The sequence below is a fragment of the Lithobates pipiens genome, unplaced genomic scaffold (genome assembly GCF_037356315.1).
Source record: "Lithobates pipiens isolate NorthernLeopardFrog02 unplaced genomic scaffold, aLitPip1_a1.2 Scaffold_16, whole genome shotgun sequence".
Taxonomy (NCBI): Eukaryota; Metazoa; Chordata; class Amphibia; order Anura; family Ranidae; genus Lithobates; species Lithobates pipiens.
In genome coordinates, this window is record NW_027507748.1 from 431,913,678 (window position 1) to 431,938,306 (window position 24,629).

Sequence of the window (24,629 nt, forward strand, 5' to 3'; positions counted from 1 at the left end):
AAAATGTTCACCTTGGGCCCAAAGTGTCAATATTTTGTGTGGCTACCATTATTTTCCAGCACTGCCTTAATCCTCTTTGGCATGGAGTTCACAAGAGCTTCACATGTTGCCACTGGAGTCCTTTTCCACTCCTCTATGATGACATCACGGAGCTGGTGGATGTTAGAGACCTTGCGCTCCTCCGCCTTCCATTTGAGGATGCCCCACAGATGTTCAACAGGGTTTAGGTCTGGGGACATGCTTGGCCAGTCCATCGCCTTTACCCTCAGCTTCTATAGCAAGGCAGTGGTAGTCTTGAAGGCATGTTTGGGGTAGTTTTGTTGGAACACTGCCCTGCGGCCGAGTTGCCAAAGCGAGGGGGGGATCATGCTCTGCTTCAGTATGTCACAGTACATGTTGGGATTCATGGTTCTTAGTGAACTGTAGCTCCCCAGTGCCGGCAGCACTCAAACAGCCCCAGACCCTGACACGCCCACCTCAATGCGTCGACTGTAGGCAAGACACACTTTGTACCTGGTTGCTGCCACACACGCTTGACACCATTTGGATATGCGTGTTTGTACCTTGTACAAAAGTCCGATGGTTTTGCGTACACGCGAATGGACTTTGCTCCATCGGACTTATGTTGTCAAAAAGTTTGTCCGTTCGCACAGCCAGCAAAAGTTCGATGAAAATGGAAAAAAAAGTTTGTCTGATGGAGTGTACACGGTCAGATGTTGCTCCAATACAGCCAATTGGCAGGTTTGTTGTCAAAAAGATTGTGTTTACGGGCCTTTACAATGGCCTGTTTCCCTGCATGAACAGCTCCTTTGAACACATGATGTAGGTTCACAGCAATAGATTCCAAATGCAAATAACACACTTAGAATCAACTGTAGACCTTTTACCTGCTTAATTGATAAATAAATAATGAAGGAGTAGCCCACACCTTGCCATAAAGCAGCTTTTGATTTAATTGTCCAATTACTTTTGGTCCCTTGAAAAAAAGGGGGGGGGGGTGGCTATTAAGTGCTATATTTCCTAAACCCTTCCTCCAATTTGGATGTACATACGCCCAAATTAAACCAGAGAGTGCGAGCCCATATCCATTATATAAAATTATAGCTTGAATACGTTTTGGTAAATTCCTGAAAAAAACTAATTGTGCCTGTGTGCAAATATATCTGGACCTTTTATAATTTTATGTTGCGACAATACATGCTTTATATTCAGTACCTGGAAAGCAACAAGATAACATAGTGCAGCTGGTTCCAATGATGCCTTCCACTGAACTTCACTGTGCTGAGCCATTTTCAATAACTGAGTTGCAGCATGCATGTAGTAGTGACCCCGCATTTCAGCAAATGTAATAGACAAGTCGTCTGTGCCATCTGCATGGGGCTTCAGTGTCCAGAGTGCTTGATCGAAACTGATAGGAGAGAATGACAACATTTTATATACACCTTTACATGATCTTGCTTAATTCTTTTTTGTGCATTGAATAAAAGCTAGAATTCACTGGGATTAGCGCCTTTAACTGCTAGCCAGTTTTGTAATCACTTTAAAGTGGAAGTAAACCCATGGGAAGAAGAAGCAGAAGAAGCAGAAGCAGAAGCAGCAGAAGAAGCAGAAGAAGAAGAAGCAGAAGGAGGAGGAGGCATGCCGGGAATGCTAACTGCACATTGGCTGAAAACGATAGGGGAGTTTACTACCACTTTAAGGGCTTGTTCAGATGGAAAGTGGGCACTTGGCATGTGCTTCTGAAAGGTCAAAAGTTTAACCACTTGCGGTTTATAGGGCGTCAATTAAACATTCTACAGCGTCAGTGGTTATGCCAGGATGATGCCTACACCTTCTACAGGTTTGGCAGGGGGGGATTGGGGGAATCAGGGAGCTATGAACAGCTCGACCGGTGGCATCCTGTGGACTGAACTGATTGAATTGTTGAGATTATAAAACAAGGATGTCACTTACGCTTTAATAAAGTTTAGTAAAGGTTACAAGTCAATACCAGCTGTGAGTGTTTACAATTTTTATTTTTTATTTTTTTTAAATAAATAACTTAAGCCGACCCAGTTCATGCAAATACATATGCAAGTCTCGCATGCATATGTAAACATGTGCAATAATTCTAGCACCAAATCTGTGCAACTCTAAACTAGTAACCTGTAAAGGATAAAAAAATAAAAAATAAAAAAAAACTCCTTGGGTGAAATTTTAAGATATCGCAGTATGGAGCCATTCTATGAGCTTACACAGTTTTTAAGAGTGACGTTTGGTATCCATTTACTTGGCATTACATAATTTTTTTTACATTTTACCAACAAAATTGGGTAATATATGGTGTTTGCGTACACGAAAATTCATTAAAATTGTATTTTATCCCAAAAACGTGTGTTTAATAAACTGATGCGCAAATACCATATGGACAAAAAAATTGCAATACCCACAATTATATTCTCATTATGGCATGGGTAGCAAATGGATAAAAAGGAGCAAAATGTGGTATAAAAGAACTTTTGTCAATTAAGGCCTTTAACTGTGATGCAGTCTTCAGGGCCATACTCACGGGCCGAATATCAGGCAGCATAATGCCAGTAGATTGGCTGCTGTTGAAGGAGCATGACCGAAAAAGTTCTGCCGATCGGCACCCTCTCAACCAATGGCCGAGACCGCTGGCCAGTGTCTTCTAGCAGGGCCGTCCCTCTGTCAGAACACAACTCAGCGGGGCAGATTGCTGTATGAACATTGGGTAGTTACTACAACAGCTACTCCTGAGCTCTTCAGATTTTTTTTTTTCCATTCAGCCCACAGGGTTGAACGAAAGGAGAGGGGGAAAAAAAAAAAAAAGCGTACCAGGCTAGAAACCCTTCCGAGGCTGAAGCAGGTAAATTAAGAGGGGTAACAGATTTCAGGAGACCTTAACCCTTTCATGCCAAAAGACTATTTCTGACATTTGTTGCTTAAAAGTTAAAATCCCTATTTTTTGCTAGAAAATGACTCAGAACCCCCAAACATTTTTTTTTGGGCAGAAACACACACACACACACACACACTAAAGTTAGCCTATTTTTTTTTTTTTTTTTTTTTTTTTTTTTTTTTATGTATAATGTGAAAGATGTTAGGCCAAGTAAATAGATACCAAACATTTCATGCTTCAAAATTGTGCACACTTGTGGAATGGCGGCAAACTTAAAAATCTCCATAGAAAAAAAAAAAAACTTATCAGATTAGAGTTACAGAGGAGGTCTAGTGCTAGAATTATTGCTCTCGCTCCGACGATACCTCACATGTGTGATTTGAACACCAAATGACTTGCATGTGCGTTTTCTTTGCTGCGTGGGCACGCAAAAAACAAAAAAATTCGATTATTTTTTTTTTTTTTGTACTCACCGTAAAACCCTTCTCTCTGTAATTCGACTGACCCAGCTCCTCTCTTAGCCATTGGGTTGTTACGCCACCTTTAGGAGAGGACTAGGCGTAACATGTTATGAAAAACACAGAACTTTTAGTTCTGCCCAAGGGGCGGTCCCTTAGGTAACAACCCCCCAGCTTGCCATGCAACCTCAGTAAGTCAACAAGCAGTGTAACTTAAAGAAAAATAGGAGGGGCGAGTGCTGTGTCAATCGGTGAATTACAGAGAATTTTTTTTTACGGCGAGTACAAAAAAAAAATCCTATTTTCTCTTATATTCACCGACTGACACAGCTCCTCTTAGCCATTGGGACGTCCCCAAGCAGTGCCAAAATGAGGAGTGGGAAAACAGCATAACAACTTCAACCACCATGGCATGTGGGAACTAGAATAAAACTTTACCCACAAAAACCACCAAAAACAGTACTCTACCCTCACACCGCATCAAAACTGTGGTAACAAATGCAACAGTGCATTAAGTGTACTTTTTTTTTGTTTTGTTTTTTGGGTAAAAACAAACAAACAGGAAAAAATGTAATGTGCACTTACAATTATAAAGCCGCTTGCAAAACTTTGCAGCCAAAACAGGCATCCGCCGATTCACTGACATCTACCTTGTAGAATTTTGTAAAGGTGTAAACAGACGACCAGGTTGCCGCTTTACACACTTGAGCGACAGACGGTTGTTGTCGGAAGGCCCAAGACATTCTGACTGCCCTTGTGGAGTGGGCCATGACCGGAAAGGGGGGCACCTGCCCCTTCAATGCATAGGATTGTACTACAATCTGTCAGATCCACCTGGAAATGGTGGCCGAGACCGCCATGCCTTTCTTCGGAACAAAACGGAGTCTGTCTGCCAGGGCTCCCTTCCAGAAGTCAAATACACCTTCAGAGCCCTAAACACGTCTAGGGAATGGAGGGCAGCCTCCTTAGGATGTGTCGGCTTAGGACACAGATGGTAACACAATGTCTTCATGGATGTGAAACGCCGAAACCACCTTTGGCAAAAAAAAAAAAAAAAAAAAAAAAAGAGAAGAAGGTTGCGGACGCAACACCAACTTATCCTTGTTGATAACCAGGTAGGGTGATTTGCAGGACAAGGACGCCAGTTCCGAAACCCCCCTGGCCAATGTAACGGCCACTAGAAAGACCACTTTCTGGGAAAGAGTCAGAGGGATCTCTGATATTTTCAAATGGTAGTTTTTGCAGCGCCGATAACATGTTCAGATACCAGGGGGGTAACGGTGGATGCACCGGAGTAACTACATGCCACACCCCTTGAACAAACGTGCGCACTAGCGAGTGAAATGCCAGGGGTCGCTGGAGAAAAAAAAAAAAAAAAAGACAGCCAAAGCCGATTCGTCCTTTTATGGTGCTCAAAGCCAACTTCTGGTCTACTCCTTGCTGAAGAAACAAACACTGGATATAGAAAAGGAGCGTGGATGCCATCCTTTCTCCTCACAAGGAGATGTAGGCCTTCCAGGTACGATGATACATCTTCTGAGAAGAAGATTTCCGTGCCCTCAGCACAGTTGGGATCACAGAGTCCAAAAGACCATGGTTCCTCAAAACCTGGCTCTCAATAGCCATGCCGTTAAAATCAGCGATGGTAAAGCAGGGTGGAGAATCGGACCTTGAGACAGGGTCTTCTGGTAACGGCAGTCGCCAAGGAGAGTCTGCCACCAGGTGCACTAAGTCTGCATACCAGGGATGCTGAGGCCAATCAGTATTACTGGGATCACCTCTGCCTCCACTCTGCGAAGCAGACGTGGTAATAGTTTCAGTGGAGGGAATGCATAGATCAGCTGCTACTGATCCCACGGAGCCACCAGTGCATCTGACGCGTCAGCCCACAGATCTCTTTTCATGCACACGAATCTAGGTCACCTTCCGATTGAGACAGGAGGCCAGAAGATCCACATCTGGTGTGCCCCACCGCAGGTACAGTAGCCTAAACACCTCCGGATGCAACGCCCATTCTCCTAGGTCCAGCATCTGGCGACCTAGTCCACCTGCCAGGTTTTCCACTCCCGGGATGTAAGTGGCCGACAGGGCCGGTACATGTCGCTCTGACCACCGCAGTATGTGAGCGACCTTGCGTGCAGCGGCCGAGCTTCGTGTTCCTCCTTGGTGACTGACGTATGCCACAACCGTGGCATTGTCTGACTGGATCCTGATCGGACGCCCTTGCAGTCTCATCGACCAAGTGGACAGGCATAGCCTGATCGCTCAGTTCGAGCAGATTGATTACTCCACCCCAGCCTAATAGGCTGGTGTCCGTTGTGATCACTGTCCATGTCAGAGGTAGGAACGACTTCCCGGACTGAAATGCCGGGGACCTCAGTCACCAGAGCAGGGAATCCCTGACTAACTGGCTCACCTGAATCCGCCGATCCAGGGACAATGGAGATTTGTCCCATTTTGTCAAAATCTCCTTCTGCAGGAGTGGAACTGGGCATACGGTACTGCCTCGAAGGAGGCCACCACGAGTCCCAGGACTCGCATGCAGAAGCGTAGCAACAACCACTTGAGGTTCCTCAGCAGTTTTACCGCAGCTCTGAAAGTCTGCAGCTTGTCTGAAGGGAGAAACACTCTAGCTTCCATGGAGTCCAGCAGTAAGCCTAAGTACTCCTAAACGCTGAGTCGGTACGATCACCGGCTTCTTTAGGTTCAACAGCCACCCAAATTCCTGCAGGGTCTGCATGGTGATCGCCACATCCTCCTCTAACTCTGAGGTGGAAGATCTCTGGAGGAGATCGTCTAGCTATCCCACAATCGTGATCCCGCATTGCCGTAGCAATGCCAAAACAGGAGCCAATACCTTGGGAGAGCCACAAACTGGTAGTGGGCTTCTTCGACTGAATCGCAGAAACTTCTGATGCCAGAGGCATATGGGTATGTGCAGGTAGGCATCCTGGATGTCTAAGAACACCAGGGAGTCCCCTTGATGGAGTGCAGCGACTACTGAGTAAACGGATTCCATTCTGAACCTCTGTACCTTTACAAAGTAATTGAGGGCCTTAAGATCCAAGATTGTAGTTCCCAAGAAGGAAGGGGTACGTCCAAACAGGTTTGAGTAGAACCCCTGGAAGCTTATCCGGAACAGGTAACATCACCCCACCACTCAGCAGGTCCCTTACCGCCCCCAAAAGGGCCTCCTGGCAAGACGCAGAGTATCCAGGGCCACGTCACAAACGTACTTCAGGCTTTGCACTAGTTGGTCTGCTAGTTCCACGCAGACAGGAGAAGCCTGTTCTCCCAATTCGCGGTGCAACATTTTTGCCCACTCCGTGTCTGCGACACAAGTGTGGATGCCAGTACTGGTCACATGGTTGACCCCACAACCATAAACAAGGAATGGGCCACTGCCTCGGCCTTCCTGTCCATGGGGTCCTTCAATGCAGGACTCCCCCCTACTGGGATCGTGGTTACTTTATTTAACCTGGATACTGGGGGGGGGGGTTCACGACCGGAGGAGCCGACCATTTTTTGAGAAGGATCTCTTCAAAGGGGTAGCGCACCGCCATATATTTTGGGACTGAAAAGGTCCATTGCGGTCAACCCCATTCCTTGTAAATTAAACTTATCAAAATAAGTCAGATACGGGAACACCTTAGGTGAACGGGCTGGCTTACAGGACCAAAAAAGGACCGCTACATCAGCAGAGGGATCTGCTGGCTCCTGAATTTTCAGGGTATCACGCACAGCTGTTATACGTGCTCCAACAAGCGATTTGTCGTGCACGTACCCAGGCGGTGACTCATCCTGTCTGAACGGTCTTGGTCAGCATCATCGGAAACGACAGAACAGGGGTCACCTGCCTCAGCAGGGCCCCGAGTCTGCATCAGAGCTCTCCCCGGGGGAGGGGGGGTTGGGGGGGGGGCAGGGGCCGCTTTTTAGCACCTTTGTGCCCACGCACGGCCTCCATCTTGGCAACGAACTAATTGAGGACCGCCGACAAAGCATCCAGAGGCACTGCACAATCTGCAAGCGAACCAGTTAGAAATTGCCTGGATTTCAGGGGAAGAAACACCAGTTTCTGAAGCCGTGCTGACCCTACCCGCCACCTGAAGGGGACTTAGGACAGCGATGGTCCCACCCTCCTAATTGCTGCTGGCTGAGGGGCTCTTTCCCGCAGGACTCACCACCCCGACTGGTTCTGAGCTCTCCAGCTAGTAGTGCCTGTGTCCCTTGTCAGCTCGCAGGTGCATAGCTCACACTGTCATCCAGAGCTGCTGCTTATGGCGCTGACAACGATCCACAATGTGTTCAGGCTCCAAGAAAATGCCAGCCGAGCGTCCAGAATAAAGGATATAAACACAGGTAAAATGGCTGCCAAGCTACAGGAAAGCATGCTGCTCCTTGAGACTGACCAAAAAAAACTTGCTCAGGCTACAAGAAAATGGCCACTGGGTGTCTAGTATAAAGGACAAATACACAGGGAAAATGGCCAAGCTACAGGAGAACACGCTCCTTGCCCTCACCTAAGATGGCCGCCGAACACTCAATACCATGAGGGACAGTGACAGAGAAATGGCGGTGAACAGCGCCGCAGCAAATCGACAGCCACAGCCACCCTCCAGGGAGAGGGAAGAAAAAAAAAAAAAAACAAACAAACAAAACAAACAAACAAACACACACACACACAGGGCACGGCCAGCCAGCGCAGTCCCCACCCCCCAGCACATGACACACACACACACACACACACACACCGCTTAGCAGCCACATGCAGCATACCTCACAGCGAGGGGGGGGGGGGGAGATAGGGAGGTGAGGGACCCCCGAATCGGCCTCCCAGGGAATGCTCAGCCCCACTGAGGCAGGGAGAGCTGTACTTACCAGTCCTGCAGAGCTGGGAGACATTCCATCACAGACCCATTCTCCGATCAGTACCGGGTGGCTGTTGGCCCACCACACTGACACAGACATCAGTAGCCCAGTCATACGTGTCCCCCGGAGCATTAACGCTCACCGACCACCTCTGGAGCGGAGGTACGTCGTGGCTGACCCAGCGCATAGTTCTGGTCTGCACATGCTCGCTGGTCAGACTACAAGGATAAGGGTATCCAGCCTGTCACCCAGCCGGCTGTTAATAGCAGATCACAGGATCTTTAATCTTGCACAAAAAGCAAAGCTTCTGCAGATAACATGGAGCGATTGGCCCGCAGGGTTCCTAGGTCCTTCTCCTTCACTAGGCAAAATAAAACTGAGGCTGCATGTCAGGCTGGGGGGGTTGTTACCCAAGGGTCCGCCCCTTGGGCAAAACTAAAAGTTCTGTGTTTTTCATAACATGTTATGCCTAGTCCTCTCCTAAAGGGGGCGTAACAACCCAATGGCTAAGAGAGGAGCTGTATCAGTCGGTGAATATATAAAGAGAATTTTATTTTTGTTTCCCCCCACATGGTCACTTTAAAGAAAAAAAAAAAAAAAAGTGATCACTTTTATTACTGTCACCAGGAATGTAAACATCCCTGGTGACAGTAATAGGTGGTGACAGGTACTCTTTATGGAGTCTAAAAGACCCCCAATCCCTCCTATGCACTTCAAAGTATTCAGATCGCCAAAAACTGATTCTGAATACAATTTGAATTTTTTTTAAATGGCGCCATTGGCAGCCGAGTAAACCGGAAGCGACGTTGCTTCGGTGTTTACACAAAGGAGACTGGAATGAAGCCATTTCCGGCTTCCTTCGAGTATCACTATAGCCGCCAGGAAGTGCCGGATCGTCTCTCGTGGTGGGATGGGAAGCCGGGAAGAGGCAAGTGGATTTTAGGCACATTGGGTGTTGTCCCTGAAGAGCCGACTGCCCTGTCTAAACAAAAAAAAAAATAATAATAATAATAATAATAATAAATGGAACCAGGGTGATGCATGCATCATCCTGGTATAAACACCCTTAAAGCCGATGCCACATGAGTGTACGGTCAGTGCTAAGGGGTTAAGCTTTAAAGTGGTTGTAAACTCTCCCCTGCAACTTTGTCCCATGTAAAATCGGCATAAAAACCCCCAATGAACACTGCTTGTAGATATCTCCTTACTTGCTTCGTATTGTTGTAATCCTTTTTGTTTTCTTCTTTAGAATGACATCACTGATCATGCCAAGATCTCCCCTGAGTTACGGCACACTATGTGCCTGTTATCAGGACTTGCTACGGCACACCACTGATATCCCAGGAGGCTTCACAATCATTCAGAGCTTCCTCCTACAGCCCATGTGACATCACATGCAGTGTAAAGCAGGGCATGGAACAGCATTACTGCAGCCTTATCAGCTGAAGCTGATGGACTCATACAGGCAAACACTAGATAATCAGCACAAGTAAATACTATGAAATAAAACAAGTCAATTATGAACAGGGAAGCAAGGTTGCCATAGAAACGTTGGTTTGAGAAGGAGGCTTGGTTAACAGTACAGGAAGTGCTCAATGTAAGGGCAAAAAATACACTCCACTGGACTCAGAAAACAATACTTAAGATGGCGCTGCCTTACCCCTGGAAACAAGTTTTTTTAAAGTTTCTTTAAACAGCAATATGCGATTTGGGCTGGATTACAGTGGCTATAGTTTGATAATTACTTATTATAATGGACTAAATGAAAAGCAGCATCAGAGTGGGAGAGTTTACTTCCTCTTTAATAAATCGATTTTTAATGCAGCTCTTACATTTTTTCCAGAACACATTTATTGAAGGTTTTACAATTAACTGGTACATACATCAACATTCATTAGAATGAGGTACTATACCTTCAATGGAGTAATGATGAAAGTGTCGCTCCTTATGGCAATCAAAAGTGCATTAAAATGGCTCATCTTTTCTGATAGAGAGCATATGCGCAGCGCTTACATTTTTAAGTAGTAACTTCATACACAGTAAGTCAGATACAGTCACACCCTCTAAAGGCCATCTGAATGTGCAGTTGTGTGTGTGTGTGTGTGTGTGTGTGTGTGTGTGTGTGTGTGTGTGTGTGTGTGTGTGTGTGTGTGTGAAATATGATTAGAAACTGGCAGAAACAGCATCTCATAAACCTTCCCCAGGACCTGCTCTACAAAAAACACTTAAAGCCAACTTCAGGAAGCCTGCCATGTCATTTTTTTTTTTTTTTAATACCAAGTATTATGAAAAGAAATTCTATTGGGTGAACACGACGTTACCTGTTCCATGTCTAAAACATTCAAAAATTATTGGCACAAACATAAGTAGTAACCAAGATGACAGGGAAGAAAAAATAAACAAGATACCTTTTAAGTGCTAGCCTGCTTTCCAGTACATCTCTGGTAGAAAGCGTTACAAGGACAAGGTCTGCAAGTGCAAGCAACAGTTCCTTGTTTATTGTTCTCCAATTGCTTTTAGCTGGAGCGTGAGAGGCCAAATATTCCTGGAACACAAAATCACAAATAAACCAGCTTAAAACCAAATAAGCATCAGTACAGAATCCCATTTCTGGCATCTTGCTTTCCAAAGTCATAGGCTGATACCACTTTCCGAAGCGATGCATTCACTGTGCTTAAACCAACCTCTGGACTCAGCTTTCCACTCCCCTTTGCTGCATTCAGCTGCTGGAAGCAAAGAAATATCCTCAGCTTTTTGGTAGCTATGACACATGTGACAGATTCTCTTGATCTGAGGATGGATTCTGGATAGGCATGGTGGTCTAAGGTGCCCAGTGCTTGTGAGAAAAGGTGTTAAATAGTAAAGGCTTTTTCTCTAAAATAAAAAAAAAACATCTTCTCTGTGTGCTCTCATAGCAAGCCACGTGTGCGGGTGTGCTGAGCCAGGCTGTATGCATCTGCAGATACACACAGCATGGCTCAGCTACATTTCCTCCTCACCAGATTTTACCAACAGCAGCAGGGGCCAACAGCTTCGGCTACTCTGTCTGTCCTGTGAGGGAAGGGAGAGAGACCACCGCTGCATCAAAGGAGGATTTGGGTAAATATTTGGGGGGGCGCAATCAGCTGCAAATGTTGTAGGAGCGCAGGGTCAACCAAGACAGGTCCTGGTCTCTACTCATTTGTCTAGTTAACAAAATCTGACAAATAGACATGGCAGAAATTGATGGCTGCAGGGCTGGACCTGCAAGCAAATAAGACATTTCAGAAGGCTTCAAATACCGATCAGATTCCTTAAAAGAGGGAACATACACATTAGGAACTGAAAACTGAAATGGCAGGATCCACTAAAGGAAAAGCACACTTCATCTTCAAAAAGTTTTTTTTCATAGGATAAATCTTCAACATAAACCCATCATCTTAGTTTACATAAGGGCTTGTTTTGGATGAAGAGTTGGGCATCAGGCAGACTACTTTATGCCGTGTCAACTCATGCGTAAACAAAGTGCATTTGGCACAAATATATAGCTTATAGGTCGCAATCTATGGTCAAAGGAAAGAAAAATCCTTTGCAATCTAAGTAGTGAGACACTTTTAAATGCACACTATCCCATTTGAATGCAAGCCAACATTATACATTGGCTTCCCCATCCCCCCACTGTGTCAATCTCATCCAGGTTTGCCTTCATCCTTCCCTCCCTCAACATGCCCTTGGTAGACAAAAAAGAAGTCCCCTCAGTTGTAAGGTTATTGTGGTGTCTGAGCAGGGGACAGCTCTGTCAGTGCGAGTGAAGCAAGACTGAATGCAGTGCCAGAGCGGGGAGGAGGCAAAGAGGGAAAATTGAAGCCAAGGCTGAATACACTGTTTGCCACCAAATTACTTTTAAAATGGTAGGATTAAACACATCCAGTATGTGAAGCACATAAAAAAAAAAACAAACACACAAAAATATCAAAGAATTAGGAGAGAAAAAGAAAATAAATACCTTTAAAACTTGCACAACACATGAGCACCACTCTAAGTGTGTGCGTAAAACTCTTCTCTCTGGCTTCAGACAGTGGATCACAGCTTCATCTAGTCTCTTACTTGACCGAAATAACTCTACAAGTCTAATATTGACAAAAACATCATTGGGCCTTGCAAAGAGTTCCGACTGAATTAAATCAAACAACTGATTCCAGCCTGCTTCACCTTGGCAGTTTAAGAGCTGCTCCTGGGGGGAAAAAAATAAATAAAATTACAGTCTACATGAGAAGTGAAGACTCCCAAGCGGTATACAACAGATACACTCCACAGACCTGCACTGGAAACATCTAACAAACAGTAATAGATCTCGGGGGGAAGCAACACTTTAAGCAAACATACATTATAATCAAGAATACTGCAGGGATGGAAAACAAATACATCCTGGCCACTTGATAAAACTGGAACAAAAACATTCAAAAGTAAGATCCACAATTTGCATCACGATAGTTGGTTTCTTCCACATACATCTTAAAATATACAAGGGAGATCTATATTGGTTTTTTTTTTTAGACGCATCATAGAAGCCTAGCTTAAAACAGGCCCTACTTGCTAGAAAAATGGCATCTCTAGAATTCATTAGTGAGCACAGTAGCATGGATAAATGCCTTACCTGGAACTTCCACAACCTGAAAAACCGATTGAAATACTTGAGTTCCAGGATAAGAGTACTCTGGCCAGTCAGTTTTTGGAACTCTAAAAAGAGGTTAAGGGTCCTTTCACATGTGGTGGATCAGGGGTGATCCACCCTGTGGATATCCGCTTGCTCAGCAGGGATCGCTCCATCAATCCCCACTGAGCAGGAATAAAAGTGATCCAATTTAAAAAAAAAAAAAAAAAAAAGGAGTGAAAAAAAATAAAAGTCAGCCCGTCCTTCTGAGCTTGTGCACAGAAGCAAACACATACGCAAGTCATGTAGAAATTTTTAAATTTTGCCTAAGTAGATTTTATCACTCCCTCCAAGTGCTCTCCCCGAACACTTGGAGGGAGTAGGAGCCCATCCAGCAGTCCTTTGGGAATGGGAGGAATGGGTTCTGAGGTAAAAGGGTACTGGTGGAGCAGGAAGACTGGACTCTCAGGACAGCACCTGACTCCCTACTTTTTTTCACTTGCCGGAGGAAAACACAAAAACTGATGAGCTGTGGGGGAGAAGCCTTTTAAAGTTCAGTTGAAGTGGCGTTTCCTTTTAGCAAGTGGGAGGAGCCACTCTCAGATGCGGTCCTAAAAGACGTTTAGGGAAAATGGGCTTTGTTACCGTAATATCCCTTTCTCTGGGTTAATTGATGGACACATCTTCCTTAGGCCCCTTTCACACTGGGGCGTTTTTCAGGCGCTACAGCGCTAAAAATAGCGCCTGAAAAAATCTGGCCCCTTTTACTCCGGAAAGCCGGGGGGCTTTCACACTGGAGCGGTGCGCTAACAGGACGGTGAAAAAAGTCCTGCTAGCCGCATATTTGGAGCAGTGTATTTACCGCTCCTACCCATTGAAATCAATGGGGCAGCGCGGCTATGCCGCCTCTGCAGCAGCGCTTTGCGGGCGGTTTTAACCCTTTTTCGGCCACTAGCGGGGCAGTTTTAACCCCCACTAGTGGCACGAAAAAGTGTTAAACCCGCCCGCAAAGCGCCGCTTTGCCGGCAGTATAGCCTCGCTGCCCCATTGATTTCAATGGGTAGGAGAGGTAAATACACCGCTCCTTCACCACTCCAAATATGCGGATAGCAGGACTTTTTTCACCATCCTGCTAGCGCACCGCTTCAGTCTAAAACGACGGTAAAGCTCCGCTAAAAATAGCGGCGCTTTACTGCCAACGCCCGCACCGCCCCAGTGTGAGAGGGGCCTTATTCTCGATCATAGGGTTTATAGAGCCACGTACAGGTGTAGGAGATTGGGCAGTCCTAGCTGTTATAAACCACTTCTCTGCTCTAGGCCAACCAGTTATTAACAAAGCAGTACAAGACAGAGGGGTGGTTGCTGCGTTTGTCAATGAGCTCAGAGAAAGGGATTTTACGGTGAGCAACAAATCTTATTTTCTCTTTCGCTCATTGACTAAAACAGGTTCCTTATTCTCGAACTATAGGGAGATCCCAAAGCAATGCCAAAAAATAAGGGGTGGGAGAAAACAAAGCCAACATCGACTAACAGGAGCTAAAACAGGGAAGGGAAAGGGGGCATCAAGAACCCCAAACACTCGTCTGCAAAACTTTGCAGCCAAAGCGAGAACAAGGCCCTTACTGGTATAAGTTTGAACCATCTACCTAAGCCACCTAGAAATGGTGGCAGAAGATACCACCAGACCAGTTCCACAGCCTGTCTGCTATGGAGATCAGGTTCCCTCTTTGATCAGACACCTGAACTGCCCATACCCCTGAAACACTAGGCAGAAATAACTGGTTAGCCTATAGCGGGGGGGGGGGGGGGGGGGGGTTTACACCAGCTAGGACTGTCCATGGACATTGGCGAGTTTTTCTGCCTAGGGACCTACTCCTGTAGGTTGCACTATAAACCCTATGGTTGAAAATAAGGAAGCGGTGTCCATCAATGAACAAAAAAAAGAGAAATATAGTTATGAAGTGGGTGCAAACCCAATTCATGAAATTTGAGCTGGGCACATATCTGCAGCGTTTTCTTCTCTCTTAAAAGCACGGTCTCCCGTGTGTTTCTTCGGTCCTGTAGCTCGGTTATCAGCCTGATAACTGACAAGTTCTCAGTTTCTGTCGCGGGAGGTTGCTATAAATAGATTAGTACAAAGCTGAACTATTACCAAAGAGCTCAGAGAGTCTCTGCCTATGTGGAGTGGGGGTATGTGCCTTTCCGCCAGTCAGCTGTCTTGGCTGTATGCCCAGGACTTCACACTCAGTGCTAAACAGTAACAGAAAATCTCTATCATAATGTAAACTAAAGAATATATAAAGCTGAAGACAGCAGATATACACATGTAAAACCCATGTAGGGAGATTTGTTTCATCTCTGTCATCTGATGCTGCTCACTTCACTGGGTAAATGCAAGGGTTTACACCCACTTTAAGGACAGAATGTATAGGGAACTACTGAGGAAGCTGCCATGATTACTGCACACTCAGTGGCCATGCTCCCCTTCCTAGCAAAGTCATCCTTCATGAGGTATTGATGAGCAAACATATCCATTAAATAACTTGTCAGGGAGTGTCCAGCCCACTAACAAAACAGAACATAGTTCAGGACAGAATATATGGAGAACTGAGGATCTTCTAGCAGCTGCCATGATTCTAGGGACAGTGCTTTCTGAAAGAAAGCCCTGCAAAACAGCCACTTCTGATCAATACACATTAGTTCTGCAAAACTGCTTCAAAAGGCCTTTTGAATCTACTTTAACTCTGACCCTAGAGATCCTCAGGCACAGAGTCCTTCCCATCATTAGGTACAAAGTTAGGCTAAAGTACACAGTCGTCATCTGCAAGTTCCTCCTCCATTAATCAAGAAGGGAGAGGTAACGTCTACATTTGCGACTCAACGCCCCAAACCAAAAAAGCTGACAACCATCATAGCATTCCCACAGACGACAAAGCCTCTAGTCATGTAGGAATTGGAGATAGGTGCCCCGGGAGGTAGTGAAAGTACTATTTAGAGAGAAAGGAGCCAGAAGGCCTCACTCCACATCCCCTCCTGTCGTCTGAGAAACATATGGCCTGATAACTAGCAAAATGGGACTTGTGATACAATAGCAATTACTAGCCAAGAAGTCACTGTGCTTCTGCACCAGATACCATTGGAGAGGTCCTAAAATGCCAATTCCCTTGCCTCCCCCCAAGGTCTGCTTACTTGGTCCTTGCAACTGCTGCGCCCAGCCGTTAGCAAAGGAATGATTCCAGTCGTTGGAGGTGTCAGCTGCTTCCCAATGCTTCTGAACAGCTGCCTAATGCTGCCGCTGTCCCCAGTGCCACTTTCAACATCGCCACGAAAGGAGCAAGATAGCTGAGAGATACCCCCAACCCTGCTTGCGACAATATCATCCCATACCACATGGGTGCTGGGCCACAGGGAAAGCAGAGGTAAGAGAACAACTCCATCACCAAAACAAACACCAGAATCTCCCCAGCTGCCTCTCATCACTACAGCATAGCGCTCAGGAGCTAGAAGATAGAGCAATACCAAAATACACAAGTGTAGATAAAATCTCTTGTATTGGGGGGGTTATATAAGGGGGGACTTCCTGTCTATTTTGCCAGTATCCAAACACCTGTAGGTGGCTCATAGCAGTGTAATAAAGGAACGATAAAGCTGCTCTGTGTTTTAGCATGTAGGATAAAAGGAAAATAGGGGGGGGGGGGGGGGGGATTTTGACGCTCTTATATAAAGATTTTAAAAACAATTTTCCCATAGCTTACTTTTAGTCTGTAGACAACAGGACTTCCAGGGAAAAGCTTAGCTGCTTTTTCCAACCAGTATTCTGCTCTGCCATCTGTGACATTGCTAGTGCATATCAATTCAGCAATCCTAAGAACGAGATCCTTCTGAGTAGGATTCAGTTCCAAAGAACGCTGAAATTAGAAGAAAAATAATGCATTATATAAAAACATACTTTTTTTAAATAAAATAGTACATTGAACTACTACTGAACAAATAGTATAAATCGCATAGCCCAGCAAACAGAATTTTAGTCATAACATAAAAAAATTTATAAAAAAAAGGCAATAAAAATAAACAGCATTTAAAATTGTACCTGACCACATATTACAGCAATATAGTAGCAGGAGATAAATACATGTCAACTAGGCATGCCTGCACATTTTTCATTGGCTTTCAGAGTATCCTCCCTATAAAGTCGCACTGGTGTGAACCAAGGTCCTGAGACTCCATGGGTGCTCTGGAAGCCATTGTATAGCATGAGAAAACATGGTGCCTTCTTTTCTGACAAACAGCTTTATATTTAATTATACAAGCGTTGTTAAAAAAAGTTTCCAAACTATAAAAAAAAAAAAGTGCAGAAAACTTTTTGAATACTCCTCGTATACACACACAATTATTTAACTATAATGCTTAAGTACCTTGTAGCAGCCAACAGCTTTATCAAAATTTTCTTCACGCTCAAAAAGCTGACCAAGAAACCTGTGTGCTTTTGGATCTCTTGCTTGCACATCAATATACGATGACACACATCTGAAAAATATTGATTAAGATTTTAAATTTTAAAATCTGAAACTTTTTTTTTTTTTAAAGAATACACAATGACCTGTATATATGGCTGTATTAGCATACGAGATAAAAATACAGTTTGGGGAGCAATTATAGCATTAATAACAGCACTAAAGTCAACTATTATGCAATTACATTGACTGACCCCTACCACACATAAGCACAAAGACAAAAAAACACTTTAACAGCCTAGCTATGCAGTCAGGAAGGGACAAAATGATTTAAAGGCAAACAAACACATGCATAACATGATTGGTTTCAAACTTCACTTTTTTGTAAAGTAATTTAAAATACCTCTTGGCGAGATCATACTCATTCGCTTCATAGTACAACTTGGCAAAAAGGAATCCTTTCATGGCTTTCTGGAAACAAAACAAAAAACAAAATCATGGAAGATTTTAAAAGCAAAAACTTATTTTCCCCATAAGAACTGTGGCTACCTGCATATTTTATGCTAATGCTCAATGTATAGGATTATGAAGATTTCAAACTATTTGACAGTTGCAAGATTCTGTCACAAAAGATACCTAGATGTTTACCATCTCCTTACACCCATCACAATTCAAAAACAGACATGCAGGGCTCCGCCCATATGGTGGGGTTGAATGAACTACCAAGTATCATCAGCAACCTTGGCAGAGGGCGCTAATGAGCACGCTTGTAGTTCATTCACCAGAACTGCAAGTTTCAAACTGATAATAGATATAGAAGTACTGGCTGAAAGCTGCAGGGCCTGTCTGCAGAAGAGCGATAATGCACCTTTAACCAGTTGCCGACCGCCGCACGACGATGTACGTCGATAGCATGGCACGGGCAGGCATATTGGCGTACATGTACGTCCCTTGCCTCCCGCGGGTCGGGGGCCCGATCGGGCCCCCGCCCGGTGCCTGCGGCGGTCGGTATTCGTGCGGGAGCGATCCCGGACGAGGGGACGGCCATTCGTTCATGGCCACCCCCTCGCGATCGCTCCCGACGAATAGGAATCCCCCGTGACATCACTTCCTCTCCTGTAATGTAAACACAGGAGAGGAAGTGATGTATTCTCTCCTCCGTGTCGGTATTTTTCGTTCCGACACGGAGGAGAGCGGATCGGTGAGTTGCACCAACACTCTACACACACAGTAGAACATGCCAGGCACACTCACACCCCCCCTTTACCCCCCGATCACCCCCCCAATTACCCCTGCCCCCCAGTCACAGTGACACCAATGTCATTTTTTTTTTTTTTTTTTTTTTTTTTTGCATTGGTGTCATTTGTGACTGTAATAACTGTTAGGGCAGTTAGAGTTAGCCCCCTTTAGTTCTAATGTACCCCCCTAACCCCCCCAATAAAGGTTTAACCCCGTGATCACCCCCCGTCGCCAGTGTCACTAAGGCTGGGTTCACATTGCAGCGGTTTATGAGAACGAATGTGATTCGCACCGCACTGCAGTGCAAATCACATCCGATCTCTGTGCGATTCGAGTTCAGCCATTCGCCGCACCCGCCGCACCCGCCACACCCGCCGCACCCACCGCAAATTCGCACGGGACCCTTTTTTTGGCCCGCAGCAGAATCGGATCGCATGGGTGTTCACACCATGCGATCCGAGTTTGCAGATCGCACTGCGATATGCGAACTGATCTGGGGGTGTCAGTAACATTTCACTGACACTCCCAGCAGTTCGCATAGGGCAGTGTGAACTGCCGCCGGGAGGCATGCGATGCGGGAACCCGCCGCGCATTCGTGGCGTTTCCGCATCGCTCCAGTGTGAACCCAGCCTAATAAGCGATCATTTTTCTGATCGCCGTATTAGTGTCACAGGTGACGCTAGTTAGGCAGGTAGGTATTTAGGTTCGCCGCAGCTTTTTATAGCGCCAGGGACCCCCATATACTACCGCATAAAGCCCCCTGATTGCCCCCTAGTTAACCCTTTCACCAGTGATCACCATATAACTGTTACAGGTGACGCTGGTTGGTTAGTTATTTTTTATAGTTTCAGGGCACCCGCCATTTATTACCTAATAAAGGTTTAACCCCCTGATCACCCGGCGGGTGTCATTTGTGACTAATAACTGTTAGGGCAGTTAGGGTTAGCCCCCTTTAGTTCTAAGGTACCCCCCTAACCCCCCCAATAAAGGTTTAACCCCGTGATCACCCCCCGTCGCCAGTGTCACTAAGGCTGGGTTCACATTGCAGCGGTTTATGAGAACGGATGTGATTCGCACCGCACTGCAGTGCAAATCACATCCGATCTCTGTGCGATTCGAGTTCAGCCATTCGCCGCACCCGCCGCACCCGCCGCACCCGCCGCAAATTCGCACGGGACCCTTTTTTTGGCCCGCAGCAGAATCGGATCGCATGGGTGTTCACACCATGCGATCCGAGTTTGCAGATCGCACTGCGATATGCGAACTGATCTGGGGGTGTCAGTAACATTTCACTGACACTCCCAGCAGTTCGCATAGGGCAGTGTGAACTGCCGCCGGGAGGCATGCGATGCGGGAACCCGCCGCGCATTCGTGGCGTTCCCGCATCGCTCCAGTGTGAACCCAGCCTAATAAGCGATCGTTTTTCTGATCGCTGTATTAGTGTCACAGGTGACGCTAGTTAGGCAGGTAGGTATTTAGGTTCGCCGCAGCTTTTTATAGCGCCAGGGACCCCCATATACTACCGCATAAAGCCCCCTGATTGCCCCCTAGTTAACCCTTTCACCAGTGATCACCATATAACTGTTACAGGTGACGCTGGTTGGTTAGTTATTTTTTTATAGTTTCAGGGCACCCGCCATTTATTACCTAGTCTCACTAGTGTACCCCTAAATTTAGGGGTGTCTACTTTCCAAAATGGGGTCATTTGGGGGGGGTTTGTGCCATCTTGGCATTTTATGGCCTTCAAAACTGTAACGCCCTTAGAAAGCCTGAAGGCGGTGCTTGGTTTTCGGGGCCCCGTACGCGGCTAGGCTCCCAAAAAGTCCCACATATGTGGTATCCCCGTACTCAGGAGAAGCAGCAGAATTTATTTTGGGGTGTCATTTCACATATGCCCATGGCATGTGTGAGCAATATATCATTTAGTGACAACTTTGTGAAAAAAAAAAAAAAAAAAAAAAAGTTTGTAATTTTCCCGCAACTTGTGGCAAAATATAAAATATTCCATGAACTCAACATGCCTCTCAGCAAATAGCTTGGGGTGTCTACTTTCTAAAATGGGGTCATTTGTGGGGGTTTTGTGCCATCTTGGCATTTTATGGCCTTCAAAACTGTAATAGGTAGTGAGAAGTGAACTCAAAAATGTACGCCCTTAGAAAGCCTGAAGGCGGTGCTTGGTTTTCGGGGCCCCGTACGCGGCTAGGCTCCCAAAAAGTCCCACATATGTGGTATCCCCGTACTCAGGAGAAGCAGCAGAATTTATTTTGGGGTGTTATTTCACATACGCCCATAGCATGTGTGAGCAATATATCATTTAGTGACAACTTTGTGTAAAAAAAAAAAAAAATTTTTTTTTTGTCATTATTCAATCGCTTGAGGCAAAAAAATAAAATATTCAATGGGCTCAACATGCCTCTTATCAATTTCCTTAGGGGGTCTACTTTCCAAAATGGGGTCATTTGGGGGGGTTTTGTACTGCCCTGCCATTTTAGCACCTCAAGAAATGAGATAGGCAGTCGTAAACTAAAAGCTGCGTAAATTGCAGAAAACGTACCTTAGTTTGTAGATGTGACAACTTTTGCGCAAACCAATATACAATTATTGACTTTTTTTTTACCAAAGACATGTGGCTGAATACATTTTGGCCTAAATGTATGACTAAAATTGAGTTTATTGGATTTTTCTAATAACAAAAAGTAGAAAATATCATTTTTTTTCAAAATTTGCGGTCTTTTTACGTTTATATCGCAAAAAATAAAAATCGCAGAGGCCATCAAATACCATCAAAAGAAAGCTCTATTTGTGGGAAGAAAAGGACGCAAATTTTGTTTGGGTACAACATTGCATGACCGCGCAATTACCAGTTAAAGCAGCGCAGTGCCAAAGTGTAAAAAGACCTCTGGTCATTTACCAGCAAAATGGTCCGGTCTGAAAGTGGTTAAACCACTGATCACAGGTGCAATGCTTTCCTCGCTCCCACAGGAAAAAATAAATGCACTTTTTTTCAGAAAATATGTGCATTTATTATTTTTTCAAAGAAAAATGGTGAACTTATTCTTTAATACATTTTTTCTAACACGTCTCCCATCATTCCTAAGAATGCTCTTTAACCACTACAATACAGGGCACTTTCACCCCCTTCCTTCCCAGACCAATTTTCAGCTTTCAGCGCTCTAGCGCTTTCAGTGACAATTGCGCGGTCGTGCTACACTGTACCCAAATGAAATTGTTATCATTTTGTTCGCACAAATAGAGCTTTATTTTGGTGTTATTTATTCACGACTCCGTTTTTTTTTTTTTTTGCGATATAAGCGCAAAAATAGCGGAAATTTGGAAAAAAAACAATATTTTCTTTTTTCTATTTGAAAAGAAATCCAATAAAATCAAATTTTATCATAAATTTAAGCCAAAATGTATTCTGCTACATGTTTTTGGTAAAAAAAATTCCGTTAAGTGTATAATAATTGGTTTGTGTGATCACGGACATATGTACGCAAATGATCATGTACATATGTGTGCAGGTGATCACGTACATATGTGTGCAGATAATCATTGGGACATGTGATTTTAGTGGGACATATGTGGGGGACATGTTTTTATTATTAGGGACATGTGTTTTTATTATTTGGGGACATGTATGTTTTGGGGACATGTGTGTTTTGGGGACATGTGTGGGGACTGTGTTTGTACTGTGTGGTGTGTTGTGTGTTTACACTACACTGATGATCAGTGAGTAAAAAGCAGCCCATACTCACTGATCATCAGCCGGCTGCAGCGTTCTGCTCTCCTCTCCTCAGCGGTGACTTCCGTGTGAGGAGAGGAGAGCCGATTGCCTAGCAACCGGCTGTTTGTTTACATCACATGACGGCCGTGATTGGACACGGCCGTCATGTGATCAGGAGGGCCAATCACAGAGCCCTCCTGCCGATCTGAGATGTGCCGTGTCCGGGTGACACGAGCACATCGGGATCGCGCCGCTGCGCGCGCGCACGATCCCGCTACTCCTGAAGGACGTTCCTGAACGGCCTGTCAGGAGTAGACGGCTCCCACCCGGCCGTATATATGCATTGGCCGGGTGGGAAGTGGTTAAGGGCCCTGCCACCATTGGGGCTTAGCAAACACACAGCTGCCACTACTGTGATGCTCTACTGCAATCCTATTTATGCATGGTACTGTACACATTCCCAATGACTTAGACTGTAAACAGAAGCAGATTTTTTTTTTAAATCTGCCATTGGATAAATTAAAAATATCAGCAGCCAACTTATTTGGAGAACTAATTGCACCTGCTCCTTTGGAATCATGCTCGCACACACTGCTTCAGCAGTTTTAAAGTGTCATACAGGGAGCTGCTGATGTCACAGTTTGCTAGGGGTGGTTCTGGTCAGCAGTGAGAAACCAGCATAATTAAAAGGGGTTGTAAAACCTCAAGGTTTTTCACCTTAAAATGCATTCTATGCATTAAGCCATGCCATTAAAAAGTCAGCCAAATGTAGGGAGGATGGAAGATTGGACCTTGCGATACAGGGTCGGTTCTATCCAGAAAGTTCATAGTCATCTGCAGGACATGTTTACTATGTCAGAATATCAAAATTCTCCTAGGCCAAGCCTCTGCAATCAGTAGCCCTAGTATTTCATTCATGTGAATTGCATGAAGCAGACAAGGTAGAAACTGGTGTTGGATAATTCACAGCAAACACTTGAAAATTCCTGGTCCTAGAGAAGACCCTGTCCAGCGTTGCACTGAAACTAGTATGCGAGAAGATCCACAACAGGGGTTCCTCGCCATCAACAGTTCCTTGAACACCACTGGGTGACAGCTGAGAAAATCAGCCTACCAATTTTTCCTTGCTTGGAGTGTTTTTCCACATAGAGCCTTCTTTTGGTGGTATTCAGCCATTTGCCACCCACGCTATAACTGAAAGACTGCTACAGCACAGGCTTAAATTGCCGGGAGGGCGTCCATAGATGTCCTCCCGTTCTCGTACTTCCCCTGGGCTTTTTTTTTTTTTTTTTTTAAAGCCAGCAGCTACAAATACTGCAGCTGCTGACTTTTAAAATAATAACACTTACCCGCCCAGCGCGCCCGCGATGTCGGCACCCGAAGCCGATCTCTCGATCGTCTCTCGGGTGCTGCCGCCGCCATCTTGGGTATGGGAATCAGGAAGTGGTGCCTTGCGGCTTAATTTCCCGGTTCCCTACTGCGCATGCGCGAGTCGCGCTGCGCAATAAGGATGGTCCCCGCTGTCTCTGGGATCCGTGTTTCCCAGCAGGCAGCGGGTGACCTTCGGAAAGGGGCGTAGATTCTGCGGAAAGGGGCGTACCTTCTGCAGAATCTACGCCGGAAGTGGGTGCAGATACCTGTACTGTACAGGTACCTGCACCCCCCTCCCCCCTGAAAGGTGCCAATTGTGACGCCGGGGGGGGGGGGGTTCCAATGAGCGGAAGCTCCACTTTAGGGTGGACCTCCGCTTTAAAATTCTTTCCCCAGCACCAGCAGTTTACAACTCTCAATGATACTGGCTCCAGCCTCTCAGTAGCTATGCATCAGCTGCACAGACTCAACTGCACAGCAGAAAGGTAGGCAGGGATGTAAACAAACAGATTCCCCAGCATGCAGCCAATAAGAATTTATTCACTTATATAGGCTGCCTGGATGCAGCTACAAGCTAGCACAAAAAATAATCCAACAGCCCTTTATACTGTAAAAAAAAAAAAAAATCTGTGCCCATGTGATGGAAGACACTGGCACTTTCACCCACATGTGGCAAACTAAGCCATTTTTACATGCCCGGGAGGCACAGGTGCAGCATCCAGCCCTACTGCCAGTATCCTGACAAAATATACAACAGACTGGAATAGGTGGTGAATGGACATTACCAAGCCCGCATTTATGATCATATGCAATCAGGACAGTATGCCTGGAATGCAAAACCTCTTGGATTTGTACAAGGGACTGACAAGGTTACTTTAACACTCAGTGGTTCCTTCCACTGACATCCACATCTCCACAAAACAGTGTCAAGAGTGCGAGTAACCACTGAGCACAGCAGGGGATAAACTCCAGGAAACCTTCT

At 45.4% G+C, this 24,629-nt stretch overlaps 1 protein-coding gene across 1 annotated transcript in view; it reads right to left on the bottom strand.

Annotated features, from left to right (window-relative positions):
• LOC143983192 (E3 SUMO-protein ligase RanBP2-like) overlaps positions 1 to 24,629 on the bottom strand; it is a 183,796-nt gene that overhangs the window by 156,946 nt on the left and 2,221 nt on the right. Inside the window, exons 2-7 of the mRNA XM_077482612.1 lie at positions 17,717 to 17,784; positions 17,275 to 17,386; positions 16,615 to 16,767; positions 12,212 to 12,439; positions 10,635 to 10,771; positions 1,216 to 1,408 (exon numbers count right to left, since the gene is read on the bottom strand). Coding sequence (XP_077338738.1) covers positions 1,216 to 1,408; positions 10,635 to 10,771; positions 12,212 to 12,439; positions 16,615 to 16,767; positions 17,275 to 17,386; positions 17,717 to 17,784 — 891 coding nt within the window. The remainder of the gene's footprint in view (positions 1 to 1,215; positions 1,409 to 10,634; positions 10,772 to 12,211; positions 12,440 to 16,614; positions 16,768 to 17,274; positions 17,387 to 17,716; positions 17,785 to 24,629) is intronic.